Here is a 16,655-nt window from a genome sequence, read left to right on the forward strand (position 1 = left end):
AGAAGTTTCGTCGAGTATTCAACACGATATATGTAATCAACGTTTTTCGATAGTTTTAAACAAAATAGTACAAAAAATAGACGTACATATCTACGCGCATATTTTAACAGATGTATAGAAAAATTCATTTTTAACTAATTTGTGAATTGTGAATTGAATCAATTCGAACGTAGTTCATACTAATTTTAAAACAAAAACTAATTTTAGATTTCGTCTATCTTTTCTATGTAAACATGTACACGTGTTATCTAAAATACACATCTCACGTGTCTCACATGAATGTCTTTGATGTTAAGTTCGAATGACTGATATTGATATCGTACCACTATAAATGTAAATGTAAAGTTGAAATATATACCAGTTCGAAATTTTAAATGCATATAATCAAAATCCTAGAGAAATTGTATATTATTTGACGATAGAGACCGAATATTTTCTTAGAAATTGTTGTAGAAGAGATCCATTAACGGGTTTAATCTCACCTGAATAAAAGTATAAATCTCGTGTCAACTTGATCTCTCTCGTTCGGTCTGGACTCATTCGTTTCCCATGATTCGAATGTAACTGAAGATCATAGACGTGATGGATCGCGATCGTTAAATATTTTTTGTTAACATACTTGCTCCTCGTATACAGTTAGAAGAGATCGCCTATCGTAGAAGATCGATTTTCTCTTATATAAAACATAGAAGTTGCGGCCATTATCTCGCGAGCTTCATACTTTTCTGATTCAAGGTTAGTTATACAAGCGGTAACCAGCAATTTAAAATTCGATAAATATGACGGTGAGAATCCGTGAAAGAATTCTGCAAGAAAATTGATCCTAAGATGATCGTGTGAAAGAGAGAATCTTGTTGGCTATGTAATCTAAGAGAGTAATAGAGAGATAGAAAGGGAGAGAGAGAGAGGAGAGAGAAGGAGGTGTGGGAGAAGGGGAAAGAAGACGAGGAAGAAACGTGAATTCTACGAATAGAAAGCGTGCCGATCGAAAATTACATCTAAGAGAATTCTGAACGGAGAAAAGCACGCTTTTGCGAGTACACTCAAGACGGCAAAAGATACGAATTATTGGCCTCGAAGCCTTTCCATAAAACATACGGAGAAAGAGAACGTTAGTTGAATGTGTACGTAACGAAATGTTTGTGTATATGGTAGAAGAGACATACGAATTCACGCAATATGCGTATATACGTATCGTTGGTCGATTCTGAATTTATACTTTCTTGGAATGGAATGTAAAATTGTTTAAAATTTTAATAGAGACATAACAGCTGCGGTTTCTAAAAAGTTGATTTTAATTGTAAGTTTTACAAATTAGAAGAAAAGATTTACTCTTTCGAATAAAATGTAATTACTCAAAAAAAAAAATTTTACAGATCTTAACAAATTAAATAATTAAATTCAATTTTCTAAGGAAAAAGAAAAGTAATTTCGATTTCTATCGAATGATTATTACCAGGACTTTCCCGCGTAAATTACGAGACGAAAGTTAACTAGCCGAGCCCCTGTGAACGGCGTCTTCTGATTGGTCATTGCGTACGGTTAAAACGTAATCTAAGAACCAGTTCTTGTTGCGTCAGTCAGTATTATAACGAATTTTTATATACACATATATCTAACGAGAAGCATGTAAGATGACTAATTTGATACTACTCAATCCCATTATATGATCATTAAATAGCAATTTGATATTAAAATATTTATTATATTTAATCCCGTATCGAAGTTATTAAAGTTTTTTCTTTCTTTTTTCTTTACATAAATTTTATCTCATAACTTTCGTCTCTTTAAGAATGTATGTGTTTCATTTAAAGAATTTACTTCTTATAGTATATATTTCTTATCTTCTTAGTATATATTTCTCCCCAACAATAAACTTATTATCAAGTTATCAGATGCACGTGTCATTCCTCGTGCCTTTCATTCCAGCAACGATTCGCGATTTACGTCATTTCGGCATACGAACGTCAAGAAATGATAATAGTAAATGATGAAGAGCCAATAAATAGAGTAAAGCGAGAGCACATTCAATTCTCTACTAAAGATAGAGCAGAGGGCAGGTAGGTGATACTTAAGAGACTCGCAAACGATCCATGTAATTGGTGTGGTCATTTTTTTTTCGTAAAATAAAAAATCAAATTTTTTTAGAAAGACATTCTTTAAAAGAAAGGATGAAAGGATGACCGAACTTGCTATATAAAAGCAATACCTACTGCTTTCGTCTCGGAATGCGTTTATATTTAGTGAGTCAACGTGCTGGAAACGAAAGGAACGAAAGAGCATTGTCGGATTCAACCAATGTATTTTCAGCTGTCTATATTGTTCTAACAGGATATTTAACACAATACATCTGGTTTGATATTTTTTTCTTTGTTAAACGAAAGGAAATTAAAATCGAAATGAATATTCAAATGAATTTTTGTTTTTTACTGAAAGGAAAAGCATTTTTTTAAATAGAATTTAAGGTGATAAAAGAACGAATTTCGGAGTACATTAAACAGAGTCTAAAGTCTTCTTATTGACTGAATCATAAAAAAAAAGAATGGAAAGAATGTATTTGGGCTTAAAATCGACGTCAACGTTTCGAAGTTCACAAATGTAAATGATTTTGATTGTTTTACTATATCTAAGGAAAAGAGTGGGAGTGCAAATGAAAAGACTATCTATCATTGAATCACTTTCTATCTTTGGGAGATCTTTAACAAGGAATTATTTCGTAGATAAGAGAAAACAAGAAAGAGAGAGTGGAAAACGTACTTTATTCACTGTTTATCATTTTTTATGCTGACATGAAATATTTATATATAAATCGTTCATTTGTCAAAGTGATTAACTACGCAAAACAAAAAATAAAGAAAATCAATAAAATTATAAATGTATACTGTATTTTTAATTTTTTTGTAAAATATGTATTTAAACATACATTGCATGTATGTGTGTGTATATATATAGAATGTATTATTACGAGTATAATAGATTTATGTTATGACATGTAAGATAATTCATTTAATTTAATTTTATTTAACTTGATAAAAATTTTGGCTTCTGAAGTAAATTATTTATTTACTTACAAAGTTTCCTCGTTTAATAACTGCTAATCGTCAAGAAAATTTATTTTAAATATAAAAAGTGAAATGCTACCAATCAAGTATCAATCAAGTCCTTTAGTAAACATTTTTTTAATTGCAAAAAATAGAATTAGTCATTTTGCTTTGAATGGCTCATATGAGTGTGTGTGTGTATATATATATATATATATATATATATATATATAAAATATTGTGTGCACGTCACGATGAGAGAGCTGATGAAACTTTCGAGATCGTCCGTTACATCCTACGTGACCAACTCCATGTGCCTTATAGGACACGCCTACTTCGTCATTCTGTCGGTTTTTATAAAACACTTCGAATACGACGACCCCTTCGAACGTACACATATACACGTTTTCTTATATATACATCGTCCTTCGGCGTGACGTATACCACGTCACGTTTTATCACTGTCGAGCCCAGACGCTATTTATCAGTGGCGTGGCCACTCATTTCTCACAAGATTCATTTTCGACTTTGGAAACAGTTTATTTAATATGATAACAATTGGTTTTTCCATTTTTTTAACTTTTTATATTTCTTAACCATTCTTAAAATTATTTTTTTGAGATTATTCATTGTTGCAATCAATAAAAGATCTAAGACAAAGATAACAAATATTAGCAAATAATATCAAAAGAAGAGTTCAATATCGATAGTAGCTTATAAGAGCAATTTTCAAATAGATCTGATTAGATTTGATAATATTTGCGTACTTTATATCAATCAAATCAAAGTATACATCTCAATATTCATTTCGAAGGGTATTTTATAATTTTACCGATAACGGATACATTTTTATAGAAATTTCTACATAAAATTGGTTAAGCAAACTTTGCATTGTTCATGATAATATATATATTTTCTTATTTTTCTTTTTTCGTAGTAATTTTGAAGAAATTTATAATTTGAACTAATCACATTTCAATCGTGTGTATATATATTTCTATTTAAAAAAATCCTAATTACATCAGACAAAAGTTACGATTTCAGAAATTAAAATCTTTTTTAATTTTAATTAAATCCAATATCCAAGTTAAGAGAAATCTAAAATACTTTTGATCTATGTTGCATCATTTTGTGAATTATCAATCCCAGGAATACTGAACGATTCATTTCCTGGAAACTTCAAGTCATGCATCAACGAGTCATCGTGTGGCGCCTATGTCGCAGGTAGAATGTGAAGGTCATCCCGGTCGAACAGAGGCTCGTCGCATTCAACCAATCAGATACACGGACGCGCTAGAACCGCCTTTCTTTTGGTATGCTGAGTCCGCATAGTAACAGCGTTCTGCTTCTTTTTGCCATCATCCTCTCCGTTTCTCCCCTAATCGTTCTATAAACATTCGTTCTATGACTAGGCCCGTTTCAACGAGTTTTTAAAGAAACTAATAAATCATTGTATGATTAACTTTTGATTATATTAGTTATGTCATTGATATTTACTCAGTGAATAGTGAAAAAGATCATGAATATCGAAAAACGAACATTTTCTTTTGTTTTTTGGCCATTAATTGAACATGATCGTTGTAAAAAATGACTAGAAAATAACTTGATATCTTATTTTATTGTTATATTTTACAATTAATAGTGTAAAATTCAATATATATATATATATATATATATATATATATATATATTGTGTGTATGTTTATGACTAAGAAAACTATTAATAAAGTGAGAATTTATTATTATTATCTTTATTACCTAGAAATAGATTTATGTACACATATAATATCATTATTTAATTCGTAGTTTCGTATATTCTCAACGAGAGCTCTTCATTTATTATGATAAAAATATAATAAGTACAATGGCCTTAATTATCGATTAGTGCCGCGACACGAAGTAAAAAGTATTATTATTCGATGTTAAGTATACTTTGTTGGAATCATCGATATTTGTTTTTCCTTTTTTTTTTTTTGAATTTTCTAAGTCTTTTTAATAGTGTGAATAAATGACTTGCTTAACTTTTTCGTAAAACATTGTCGACTTTCATTAATAATAATAATAATAATAATAATAATAATAATAATAATAATAATAATAATAATAATAATTGAAACTACAAAATGATGAAATTTCATAATTAAAATGACATTGAGAGTTCAACGTCCAGATCTTCCATTTTGAATAGATAATTCTAGTGCTACAATATTACATAATATCACAAAACTGTAATAATTAGTTTAATAACAAATAAAACTGTACAAATAAAATCATTATTGTCGCAATATTGCCTTAGACGAAAAAAAAAAACTTCCCTTTAAAAACTTAAAAACAAAATCGATACTTTTGGTTAATACATTACATTTTCAGGGATACATAATATATATATATATATTATATATTTATATATATATATATATATATATATATATATATATATATATAATGCTAGAATGTAATTATATCATTCGTATACATTCTTCATTGCAACCTATTTAATGTGAATCTATTTCGATACATTAAAAAGAAAGTTGACAACAAAACAAGTATCGATTATCTGCACAGTATAAATGACAATCTGTTTACTTACATTAATCATTAATTAAATTAGTATCAAAACTGTACAATTTAAAGATAAATTTTATTATGCTACATAATCCCAATAAGTTTCATCGCTTAATACGTAAAGATTTGATTAAAAAATACTTTTGACTTCCTAATAATTTCTGAATGAATTGTATTTTACATTATAAATAATGCTTACTACTGATCATTGATATACATATTTGTATGTTGTCGAATGCAAGATAATATTATACAACTTATAATATATATAAAATGTTAATTAAAAATGTGAGTATTATATTTTTATTTTAAATCTGTATATCTTCCAAAAATATTTAGACATTAGATTTTTTAAAAACGATCTTTTTTTAAGGCATTTCTTTCTGAAAATTTTCTTGCAAGTGAATATTTAAATTTATATTTATTGACTTCATTATTTTGTATGGCTGAATAACAATAAAAAAATATTCTACAAACGTAAATCATATTTTGAACACTTTATGTGTCTATTAATTTAGGAATGTTCCATTAGAATGTTGAACTTCCATAAGAATACTGCATAAAATAGTATTTTGTATTACATTACAATAATAGATATTTCCCCACAATATGAATCATGATAAATACATATATAAGAAAATTTGATGGAACATATTTCTACATAATATTGATCTTAGAAATATCATTTTCTAAAATTTCAAATATTAATGTTTCAAACGACCCATTTGTGCAAACAATAATTTGTGTGCCATCTTAAAACCATAATACTAACAGTTTTGTATTATTACATTGACAATACATAATTTTCAAAGAACAATATCTTATGACATTACAAATAATTTTATCTAATAACATTTCAATAGAAATAATGTTATTTTCAAATGATACAAACATTTCTTTATGATTCATTTGAACATGAATTTTTGTTGCCTATCACAAATAGATTTTAAAAATCACGTTCAAATACGTAATTTTTTTATATTTTAACAAATATGTAATTACATTTATAATTATGTTTTGTTATAGAAAATAGAACAAGATTAATACATATAAGTTATTAAAACCTGTTATACGTATATAAAAAAAAATATTTGTTATTTGGAGAATTCCATTTTAAATAAAAATATAAATTTGATAAAAACAAGAAGTATTAAAAAACATATGTTAAAATTTTCTAGTACATTAATATAGTGTAATACAAATTAAAAAAAATTTTTAATGATTTATTAATTCTTAAAATAAAGTGGCATACGTGGCACATTATTCTTATCAACAATTTGTCAATAGACTAAAAAATCTGTGCAGCATACATAGTTCTTTATATCATATTTAATTAGTAACTTAAATGACATTGTAATAATTAATGAAATGTTCATCATCATATCATGAAAACAGATAAGCAATTGCCATTTTCTTAGATTTACACATCCACCGCCACTAATATTTTATATAGGAAAATATATATCCTATTTTGAAAATTAATATATTTATTTAAACATAGTAATTTATATTATGTTTTATTTATTCACAAGATTTAATTTAATAAGTCAGTCAAAGTATTCTTTCACTTGGTGTATAAATTATTTTAAGAAAATATATTATGGCAGTGAATGAGTCAAATATCAATGTTTTGAATGTCTTGTTATAGCCAAGGCACTTTTTATTTATTCTACATGGAGTAGATATAAATTGATATCTTATTTATTTTTCCAATATTATCAGCCATGTATAAACCAAAATTATATACAAGTTCGCAAATTATTCAAGAACCATTTAGAAATTGTTCAAGAACAATTTATGAACTTTATTTATACGTAACTTTAGAACATCTTGCTTTCATAACATTAATATTATTGGCAAATAGTTCATATATTTATATATAAATTAATATGTATAAGCTCAGAAATAATTGGAATGTTTAAACTTTTCAGAATAAATTGTCTAAACATTATTATACTTTACATGATCTACAATATAATTATGACTGTTTACATCAGGCATATTTAGCACTTTTCCACTTCTGTGTCTACTATTGCAATCATTAATGAAAGCATTTAATGGAATCATAATAATCTCATCTCACCTATCAACAATTTGTATGTCTTGCGCCTCTCATTAGAGGAATCAAAATACTTGGACTTTGAGCTTGCCTAAGAAATGGATGCTGTAACAATTCAGCTGCTGTTGCTCTTTGAGCTGGATCACGAACAAGCATTCTTTCAAGGAATCCTTGAAGACGTGGACTAACCTACAATTATTGTGCATTTTGTTAATTACATAATAAACAATAAGTAAGATTTTATAAGAACATTCCTTACTTTATGAGAATTTTTTAATTTTGGAGGTGGCATGTCTCTTATACGTCTCATAGCTTGTAAAGGAGGTTCATTAAAAAATGGTGGTTCGCCATCAACCATTTCAATGATCATTATCCCTAATGACCAAATATCTACTTCAGGCCCATATGGTAATCTATAAAACACGATATAAGAATTACAATTTTCTAATGTATGTAGAAAAATATAATTATTGATATAACAGGTAATATACCTAGAAATAACTTCAGGACTCATCCAATATGGTGTTCCAACCAGAGATTTTCTCTTTGGTAATTCTTGAGAGACTTGAGCACAGAAACCAAAATCAGATAATTTCACTCTTCCATCTGCCGTAAGTAATATTGAATCAGACTTAATATCTCTATGAATAACTCCCTGTGAGTGTAGATATGCCAATGGCTTAAGACATTGAGAACACACTGTTGCAATTTGACTCTCATCCATGCGCGAGTGTGTTACAATATCCGTTAATGCACCACCCTCCAAATATTCCATCACAACCCAAAGCTCATCATCTACTAGGAAACTATCATACATCTCTACTATATTAGGATGATGATAATCCCTCATAATAACAACCTCATTAAAAAGCAATTCTCGCCTTTGTTGTTTTCTTAAATCCATTTTTTTTACTGCAACTTGACGATTTGTACTTTTATCTGTTGCTATACATACAGTTCCTGTACTACCCTCTCCAATCTTCAAAAAATTTTCTAAATTTTCTCGAGGATCTCCTCGACTTACCTACGATTTTTAAAGTGTATAGAAAAATTATAAATTTAAACATATGATCTATAGTTATGTTTACTTACCACCATTTGTAAAGCTGCCCGAAATTGCTCATGTGTTAGTCGCTGTTCAGCAGTCTGTTTGTTGGAACTATTTGAACTTGAGCCAACTGTTAAATTACCTGATGATAATGCATTTTTCATATTTTGATTTTGATCTGGAGTTGAAGTGGTTCCAGCAACTGTGGAAGGAACATTTGGCTTTGATAAGTTATGCATTGACTGTGAGGTTTCCATTGGTTTCTTCAAATGAGGTTGCATCGTAGATGGATTTTCACACATATTATAATTTGGAGGATATTTATTAATATTATGAGAGCTCAACTGACTTAATGGTCTTTGTGAGGCTATTGATCCAACTGGTGAAATTTTTGGTTGCAATTTTTGTAATAACATATTTTGAGCAACTTGATCTCTTGTAGATACTTCATTGATTGGAATCTGCTGATATTTAATGTAAAGTAGAATTTATTTTTAATCAGATTATACCAGTTATAATTTACATAATAGATCTTTACATTATGTGAAACATTATTTACCTGAAGATTGCCATTATATTGATTTGATGTCATCGTCATTTGAGAATTTAATCTATGGAATTCAGATTCTGGAACTTGTGGAGTAGTTGGATTTGATGTTGAGCTTTGTGAGTTAACAATTGGACTTAAATTTTGAAAATTAATAGATAAATTAGGAGCATTTTGTCCAGCATGAGTCAAATTTGGTGAAGACTGCATATTAGGGTTTAAGTTTTGAAGATTTGGAATCATATTTTGAATGTTAGGGTTTAATCCAGATGTAACACTTGGCGAATTTTGTCTCATTTTTTCAAGGTAACTATGTGGTTTTCCAAAATTTGTATATCCTTGCATTTGACTAGTATTTGAAGATACTTCTTGTCCTTCAGGAACAGATGGTGGAAGATTAGTATTATGCCTGTAAAATAAAACAATATTTTAAAAATAATAAAAAACATTAATTAAATATAAAACATATATGATTACCTGTAATCTCTCCTAAGTCGTGGTGGACTTGAAGAACGAAGTGAATTTGATCTGGCAACTGTACTAGTTTTGGGTAATCCATTTTCTGTAGTTTTATCATTTATCAATACTTTTACTCTGGGATCATTATGTCCTCGTACTATAGTCTTTAAATCAAGAATTTCTGTAGGTGTAATTTCACTTGGATCTACTAATGGTAATGGTCGATTGGTTGATTTAAGGATCTGATTATTTCCTACTATTGAAGCCCATTGTAGTGGTAATCCAACAAACTTGCCCTCTCGTTTATCAAATCCTGTATGGACTCTATGTTCAAAGTTTGTTGGTGTAGATATTTGTGGTTTCTTCTTTTTCTTAGCAAACATTGTTAGCCCCTGTCTTTTCAAAAATATGTTAAATTAATCCAAGGTTTATTGTAATGTTTCATTATGAGAATAAATATAAAAAAAATTAAAAATTAATTTTAGATATTAGAATAAAGTACAGAACATGTTAAGAACATTATTATAAAACTTGTCAGATACTATGTTTTATAGAAAATGACATTTCTGATTTATTCATTTGTATGTAAATAAATGTTTATTAAAGTCTCAAAAATCACAAATATTGCAATAACTTTCGAAAGTATAATAAAATGTATACAGTATGTAACGTAAAATACTATTAATCATAAATATATAACGATTATCGGGAGAAGCCAAATGACAGTAAAGCCTACCGATTCGTGATGCAGTAACTTCGACGGGGCTTCTTCAATACTTCGAATGCACTTTTACAATATAACACTTTTTACTGTAGTTGGAATGTATTAAGGAAAACTATGTTAATTGTATGTACAGTTTCTCGACTCCACCTGATGTTCACTTTTATACTATACTCTTATACTACCAATACTAACGTACATAACACTACTTTTAGTGTGTAAGCAGAACAACTGAAACTCAGCTACTTCATTCGAGATGGCGCTTCGTAATCCGACAGTGCGCGCACCTGCTATGAACATGATAAGTGTACGATGCATGAATGTATATTTGTACATATATACATCATATCTTAGTATTACACATGTATATATAAAAACAAACTATATTTATTAATATGTGTATGCTTAAAATTATGTATTAAATAATCTTATTATATATAAGTCACGAAGTGTCAGTAAAATTAATTATTTTTCATTTACATTTTAAAAATAATTAAAAAAAAATTGAAAACAAGATTTTATGTTTAATAATTAGGTACGACTTATTTTTATGAAAAATTATTGAAAACAATCTTATTTCCTTTCAAGTAAAATACTACGTATTATTAATAGGTTATACGATAAAAGTTAACTGTCATAATAAAAAGTGAATTGAATATTTGATAAAAATTAATAGAACCTTTATTACTTAATACTTCATAATAATTCAAATATAATAATAATGGATGTATTAAAACCAGAGCTAATATGGGTGGATGGAAGGTGTTACAGATTTTTTGAAAGTGAAGCTTGGATAAATAAAAACAATATGGATTCATATGTAGAGGAAGATTATCAGGCAGATTATACAGATGAAGAATCTTCTGATGCTAATATTGAAATAGTACCACATGGAGAAGCAAAATTAAAGCATTCATTCCATGTTGCAAAGTAAGCATCATACTTATAAATTTATCAACAATATCAAAAAAGTATGAAAATATAAACATTAATAAAATATATTACAAAATAAGTTATAATAATTTTATATATTAGGCCATTTTTTCCATTTATTATTGGTTCCAAAAATGCAGTACGTAAGAGAATAGAAATTGAAACCAAAACAAGCATACAACTTCCCAAACCAGAACAAGATGGAGACATAGGTAACTTTATTGTAATTAAGAATTAATTTAACTTTTAGTATTATCAAAAGTGATCATTTAATAAAAATGATTATTTAAATTTATAATATATTTACATTTTCCAATTTATAGTTATAATTGGATCAGATCGTAGAGGCATATTATCAGCTCGACATCGAATTGATTTAATTATAGAAGTATCTAGGAAAAAATTAAGCTACACACATTTCTTGTCTATACCATTAAATGTAGATGAGATTATTAAAAACTTCAATTCATTTAAAAGTGATGTAATTCAAAAATTTGGAGGAGTTGTTACAGGCATAGATGAAATTCTTTTCCAAAAACCAAGTAAATTACATCTTACCATAGGAATGCTTACTTTATTAGATGAAGAAGAAAGAAAGCAAGCAGTACAAATATTTATGGATTGCAAACAACATATTATTGAGTATAATTATAATTTTATTTATAGAATAGAATATTTTAATTGTAGCCAATTTAATTTATAAATAGACATAAGTAGAGAAATCTTTCTTTTCCAGCCCTTTCATTAAGAAACATGGTTTATTTACTATAGTAATAAAAGGTGTTCAATCTATGAATGATAATCCAGATGCCGTTAAAATTCTTTATGGAACAGTATTTACAGAAAATGATGTATTGCAAGAATTGTCTAATCAAATAGTAGATTATTTTGCAGAAAAGGGTAAGTGAATTAATATTGCATATAGTGTATTTTTATATGTGTAATACATTGATACAAGAATTAGAAAATATTATTTTACAGACTTAATGCCAAACAGAACAAACGATGTTAAATTACACACTACTTTCATGAATATAGCCTATAGAAAGAAAGATAACGAAGTAACAATAACAGATAAAAATATTAACAAAAAATTTGATGCTACACAAATTTTAAATGTAAGAGCATATATCTATTTGACGTGTATTTTATGATTTCGAAAGTTATGAAGAATAATATTTTTATTATAGGAATATAAAGATACATTATTTGGTAAAACAGATTTAAAAGAAATTCACTTGTCCCAACTTAAAACTGCTACTGAAACAAATTATTATCAAGCAACAGCTAAAATTACATTGGGTGAGGAACAATCATAATAAAAAAGTAAATTTAAAGTTTATTTTTTCGTACATTGATTTGCATAACACATGTAAATGTTTTCTATCATAATTTGTACCAATAACTAAATAATATTTCAGCGAAAGTATATATATATATGTATTTATTTATTCATATAATCCAAAATTTACATAAAGCCACCAATCCATACAAAAAATTATATAATGTAGGATATAACCATCACATGTGTTAGACTATGTAATCATTAAATTAAAAAATATAAAACTGTGTGTATATATATATATATGTGTTTGTATATATATATATATATATATATATATATATATATACACACATGTATATAACTAATTGGTTAAGATTAGTCAAGATGCTTTAAATCTTCGTTGGCAATCATCAATTCGAAATGCACCAATCAGATAATGATTATCATTTAAAACGTTTCCCAATTGGCGCGTTTCAAATCGATTCGTGACAAATTCAAGTGTTTTGCGTAGACAATATTGCAGCGGCGACGCTACTGTCGTGACATGCGCCTTGCTATACTTTTATGATAAAATCATCGTCGTCATCGTCAAATGCGCGACGCTCGACATAAGAAGATACTTATCATTGTGTAAATCTAATAGTACGTATCTTTTTGAAGTGAAATCTAGTTTACAAATGTTGTTGACAAAGATTCTATACTATTCTATACGATTAAGTTGTACCACATAACAGATGTTTTAATCCAGGTACTTTCATACATTGGTTTATATTGATGTCATTGTACGAAGATAAAATATCAACGTTCTATTATAGTTTATCCGGTTTGACGAACGTACGTACCATGTTTAAGTTAAAAAGTTTGTGGATAGGTTACTGTGATATACGCTTCTATATATCGCATAAATTGTAGTAGAATCATTGAAAAAATTACATGCGTCTGCGGTAAATTATTACACGATGGAGAATCACTCGCAGGAAAGTCATGTAGTAGAGACAGACGGAGAAGGTATGTCAAATATAATAATATAAATCTGATCATTTATTATGTACATATTTTTCTTATGATATTAAATCGCAATAATCTAAATGAAGTAAGTCTTACCTACGAAACCTTTGATTGTATAAGTTTAAAGTGAAAAGCATTAACCTTTTCTCTTTTTTTTTTGTTATATTCTATATATTTTCTTTATAAAAATTTTATTTGCTATAATTCAGAGACTCTAGAAAAAAAGATCAGTTGTTTGGAAACAGAAAATACTAAAATGAGAGAAGAGTTTAATATGCAAAGAGCAAAGATGAAAGAATTGTTTCTTCAAAAAGAAGGTATGTTAAGAAATAATTTTCAAGAACAATAGATATTATTAAGTTAAAAATATTTAGAATTTTAACTTAAATATACTAACTCGGATATATTTGTAGAAGAATTAAAGAGAAGATTAGAAGATAACATAAGCTTGCAAGATGAAAATTTAGAATTAAAAAATGAATTGGATGAAGCAAAAAGCCAATTAGTAGTTGCAGATTTAAAAATACAAAATGATATTTTGATTGAAAGGCAGAAAGCACAAGAAGAAATAGCATCATTGCAACAAGTTATTCATGAAACTGTTGAAGAATCATCCTGTGTGCGTAAACGACAGGATACAGAAATATCAAAATTAAAATTATCGCTTGTAAAGCTACAAGAAGAAAATGTAATGTTAAAGTCACAATTACCGCGCGAGCCACAATTAGATGGACCCCAAATATCATTGTCAACTGTTACTAAAACATTAGCTCGTAAGGTTGCATCGCAACTAGGAGCAGATGCTTTATCCTTGGGCCCGGATAATCTTGAGGAAAATATGCGCAAGGTAAATCCGTAAGTAAGCGCATTCGAAAAATTTTTATCTCATTTTCTACTACAGTATAGTATAGGAACTCTATTAGGGAATTTTTACTTTTAATTATATAATTATCATCTTCATAATACTGTTAATTCAGTAATAATATTTTATGAAATTAATATACTATAGGCGCAAGAAGATGCAGAAGTGTTAAGATCACTAGTAGTACCACTTGAACATGAAATTAAGGCTTTAAAAGAAAAATTAAGAACAACAGATGATGAATTACAGAAGTGTAAGGAAGGACAATTGCTAAAGAAACAACAGGAATCTGGAAGTTCTCAAGAAGCATGTGATATGTGCCGTAATTATGAGGCGCAACTTGTTAAAATTCAGGAAAATGTCAAAGATCTAGAAAAACAGTTAGTTGATTCTGAAAGAATGTTAAATGTACAGAAAGATGATTTAGCAAAAGAGGTAGAATTTCGACATGAAATGGAACAAAAATGGAATGAAAAAAAGGAGGAGCATAAAATCAAAGTAGCAGAGCTTACAGATATTTCACAAATAGCTCAAAAAACGCTATTGGAGATAAAGAAAAACTTTGAACATATTCAACGAACCATTACTGATGAGCTGTCTAGATTAACTCGAGAACGAGAGGAAGTTCAAAAACATCTTCTCGCGTAAGATTATTTTTAGCATTAAATTTAGTCTTCCCATTTAATATCCATTTAAATATTCAAGGCTAATAAATAAATGCCTGTGTTAATGTGTCAATCATCAAAAACTCTTTATTGAGAATTCAGTTAAATCTTTTCAGGCTGCAGAAACAAAATGAGAATCTTATGGGAAAACATAGTAAACATTCTCATCAACTGCAAAGTGAAAGCATCAATATGCCAAATAATGTAGAGGATTTACATTTAAGTCTATTAAAAACTCATGAAGACTTGATAATGGCTAGAGTGGCTCAGGAAGTTGCAGAAGAGAATGAAAGAACATTAAGGTCCGAAGTTAATCTTCTCAGAGAAGAAATGGTGCGAGAAAGTGCTGCTAAAGAACAACAGGTTTTAATGTTAAAAAATGACATCAGTGAATTTAAGTAGGTATATTTTCTTATAACAGTTATATAGATACGAGAAAAAATTGTTTATGATTATGAAATAGGATATCATAGTTTAATCAGTAATGTAAATGTATAGGCTTCAACTTGACAAATACGCAAGAGACCAACGGTCATTTACAGAAAAAGAGGAGAAACTTGATCAGATAGAAAAAAAATACGAAGAGGTATTAAGAGAGAAGGAAAAAGCTGATTTAGCTATAACTGAATTAAAACAGAGAGTCACGAGTTTGCAACAGGAATTGGATACTAGTGAAACAGTTCAAAAGGATTTTGTACGATTGTCACAATCGTTACAGGTATAAAAATATATCTATACATAATGAAATAAATTTTCGTATAAATTCTATATTGTATTATGTTTAATCACGATATAGGTGCAATTAGAAAGAATTAGGCAAGCTGGGAGTGAGGTTAGATGGCAACATGAAGAAGATGTTGATGAATGTCCATCTTGTCATGTTACTTTCACAGTTACAAAGAAAAAGGTGAACATACAATGATATTTTTTAAGTGTCATTATTAGTTTGAATACTGAAATTGTGCATATATGTACATATATATATATGTATGTAGGTACACTGTCGTCATTGCGGCCATATATTTTGTCAATCTTGTCTTTCACGCGTTGTGAATAGTGGTCCTAAGCAAAGACCATCCAGAGTCTGTGATGTTTGTCATACTTTGTTAGTGCAAGATACTGCACCGTATTTTAGTCAAGAACCACCGCATACGCCTGATTAAACATATATTTGGACATAGTATTAATTTCAAAAGTCACTGGAGTGTATGAACGTGATATGGTAATTTTAAACGATAATATTTTTTTTATTATTAAAACATAATATTCTTAAGTACGCATTGTATACGTTTAATTTCAGAAGGATCTAATCCTGATATGAGAATGGACTAGATAGAATAAAGTATAGTCTGATAATTGGAGTGATGTATAACAAATAAAATGTAAATACAAAATTATATACTACTTAATGTTTATTGTAATTTAAAAGATTAAAGCTTTGAAATGTACGAATTATTATATT

General features: G+C 28.1%; 3 protein-coding genes across 10 annotated transcripts; 2 read left to right on the forward strand and 1 right to left on the reverse strand.

Moving 5' to 3' along the window:
* Positions 1-6,720: 6,720 nt before the first annotated feature.
* On the reverse strand, positions 6,721-10,708 carry LOC124952069 (serine/threonine-protein kinase PAK mbt). Of its 3 annotated transcripts, none has more exons than XM_047501386.1 (7): positions 10,456-10,708; positions 9,738-10,111; positions 9,273-9,669; positions 8,758-9,177; positions 8,157-8,689; positions 7,925-8,078; positions 6,721-7,854 (listed from the first exon to the last, which is right to left on the reverse strand). In XM_047501386.1, exons 2-7 carry the CDS (start codon positions 10,100-10,102, stop codon positions 7,693-7,695), a joined length of 2,031 nt encoding a protein of 676 aa, XP_047357342.1. In that variant the 5' UTR covers positions 10,103-10,111; positions 10,456-10,708; the 3' UTR covers positions 6,721-7,692. The 3 variants fall into 3 exon arrangements, with proteins under 3 accessions (XP_047357342.1, XP_047357341.1, XP_047357343.1); XM_047501385.1 differs by having other exon boundaries at positions 9,738-10,115; positions 10,456-10,706; XM_047501387.1 differs by having other exon boundaries at positions 8,758-9,174; positions 9,738-10,115; positions 10,456-10,705.
* LOC124952071 (activating signal cointegrator 1 complex subunit 1) lies at positions 10,657-12,804 on the forward strand. 6 transcript variants are annotated; one of them, XM_047501393.1, is made up of 7 exons: positions 10,657-10,747; positions 11,212-11,370; positions 11,476-11,585; positions 11,697-12,015; positions 12,110-12,273; positions 12,355-12,491; positions 12,564-12,804. In XM_047501393.1, the coding sequence occupies exons 2-7, from the start codon at positions 11,249-11,251 to the stop codon at positions 12,690-12,692; spliced, it is 981 nt and encodes a 326-aa protein (XP_047357349.1). In that variant the 5' UTR covers positions 10,657-10,747; positions 11,212-11,248; the 3' UTR covers positions 12,693-12,804. The 6 variants fall into 6 exon arrangements, with proteins under 6 accessions (XP_047357349.1, XP_047357348.1, XP_047357347.1 ...); XM_047501392.1 differs by having other exon boundaries at positions 10,679-10,747; positions 11,203-11,370; XM_047501391.1 differs by lacking the exon at positions 10,657-10,747 and adding an exon at positions 10,914-10,975 and having other exon boundaries at positions 11,203-11,370.
* A 304-nt stretch (positions 12,805-13,108) lies between these two features.
* Positions 13,109-16,641, forward strand: LOC124952070 (rab GTPase-binding effector protein 1). Its single transcript, XM_047501388.1, has 9 exons — positions 13,109-13,666; positions 13,876-13,983; positions 14,080-14,513; positions 14,676-15,172; positions 15,310-15,591; positions 15,692-15,911; positions 15,990-16,100; positions 16,189-16,415; positions 16,494-16,641. Exons 1-8 carry the CDS (start codon positions 13,618-13,620, stop codon positions 16,354-16,356), a joined length of 1,869 nt encoding a protein of 622 aa, XP_047357344.1. The 5' UTR covers positions 13,109-13,617; the 3' UTR covers positions 16,357-16,415; positions 16,494-16,641.
* Positions 16,642-16,655: the final 14 nt, after the last annotated feature.

The sequence above is a fragment of the Vespa velutina genome, chromosome 10 (genome assembly GCF_912470025.1).
Source record: "Vespa velutina chromosome 10, iVesVel2.1, whole genome shotgun sequence".
In the NCBI taxonomy this organism is placed as follows: Eukaryota; Metazoa; Arthropoda; class Insecta; order Hymenoptera; family Vespidae; genus Vespa; species Vespa velutina.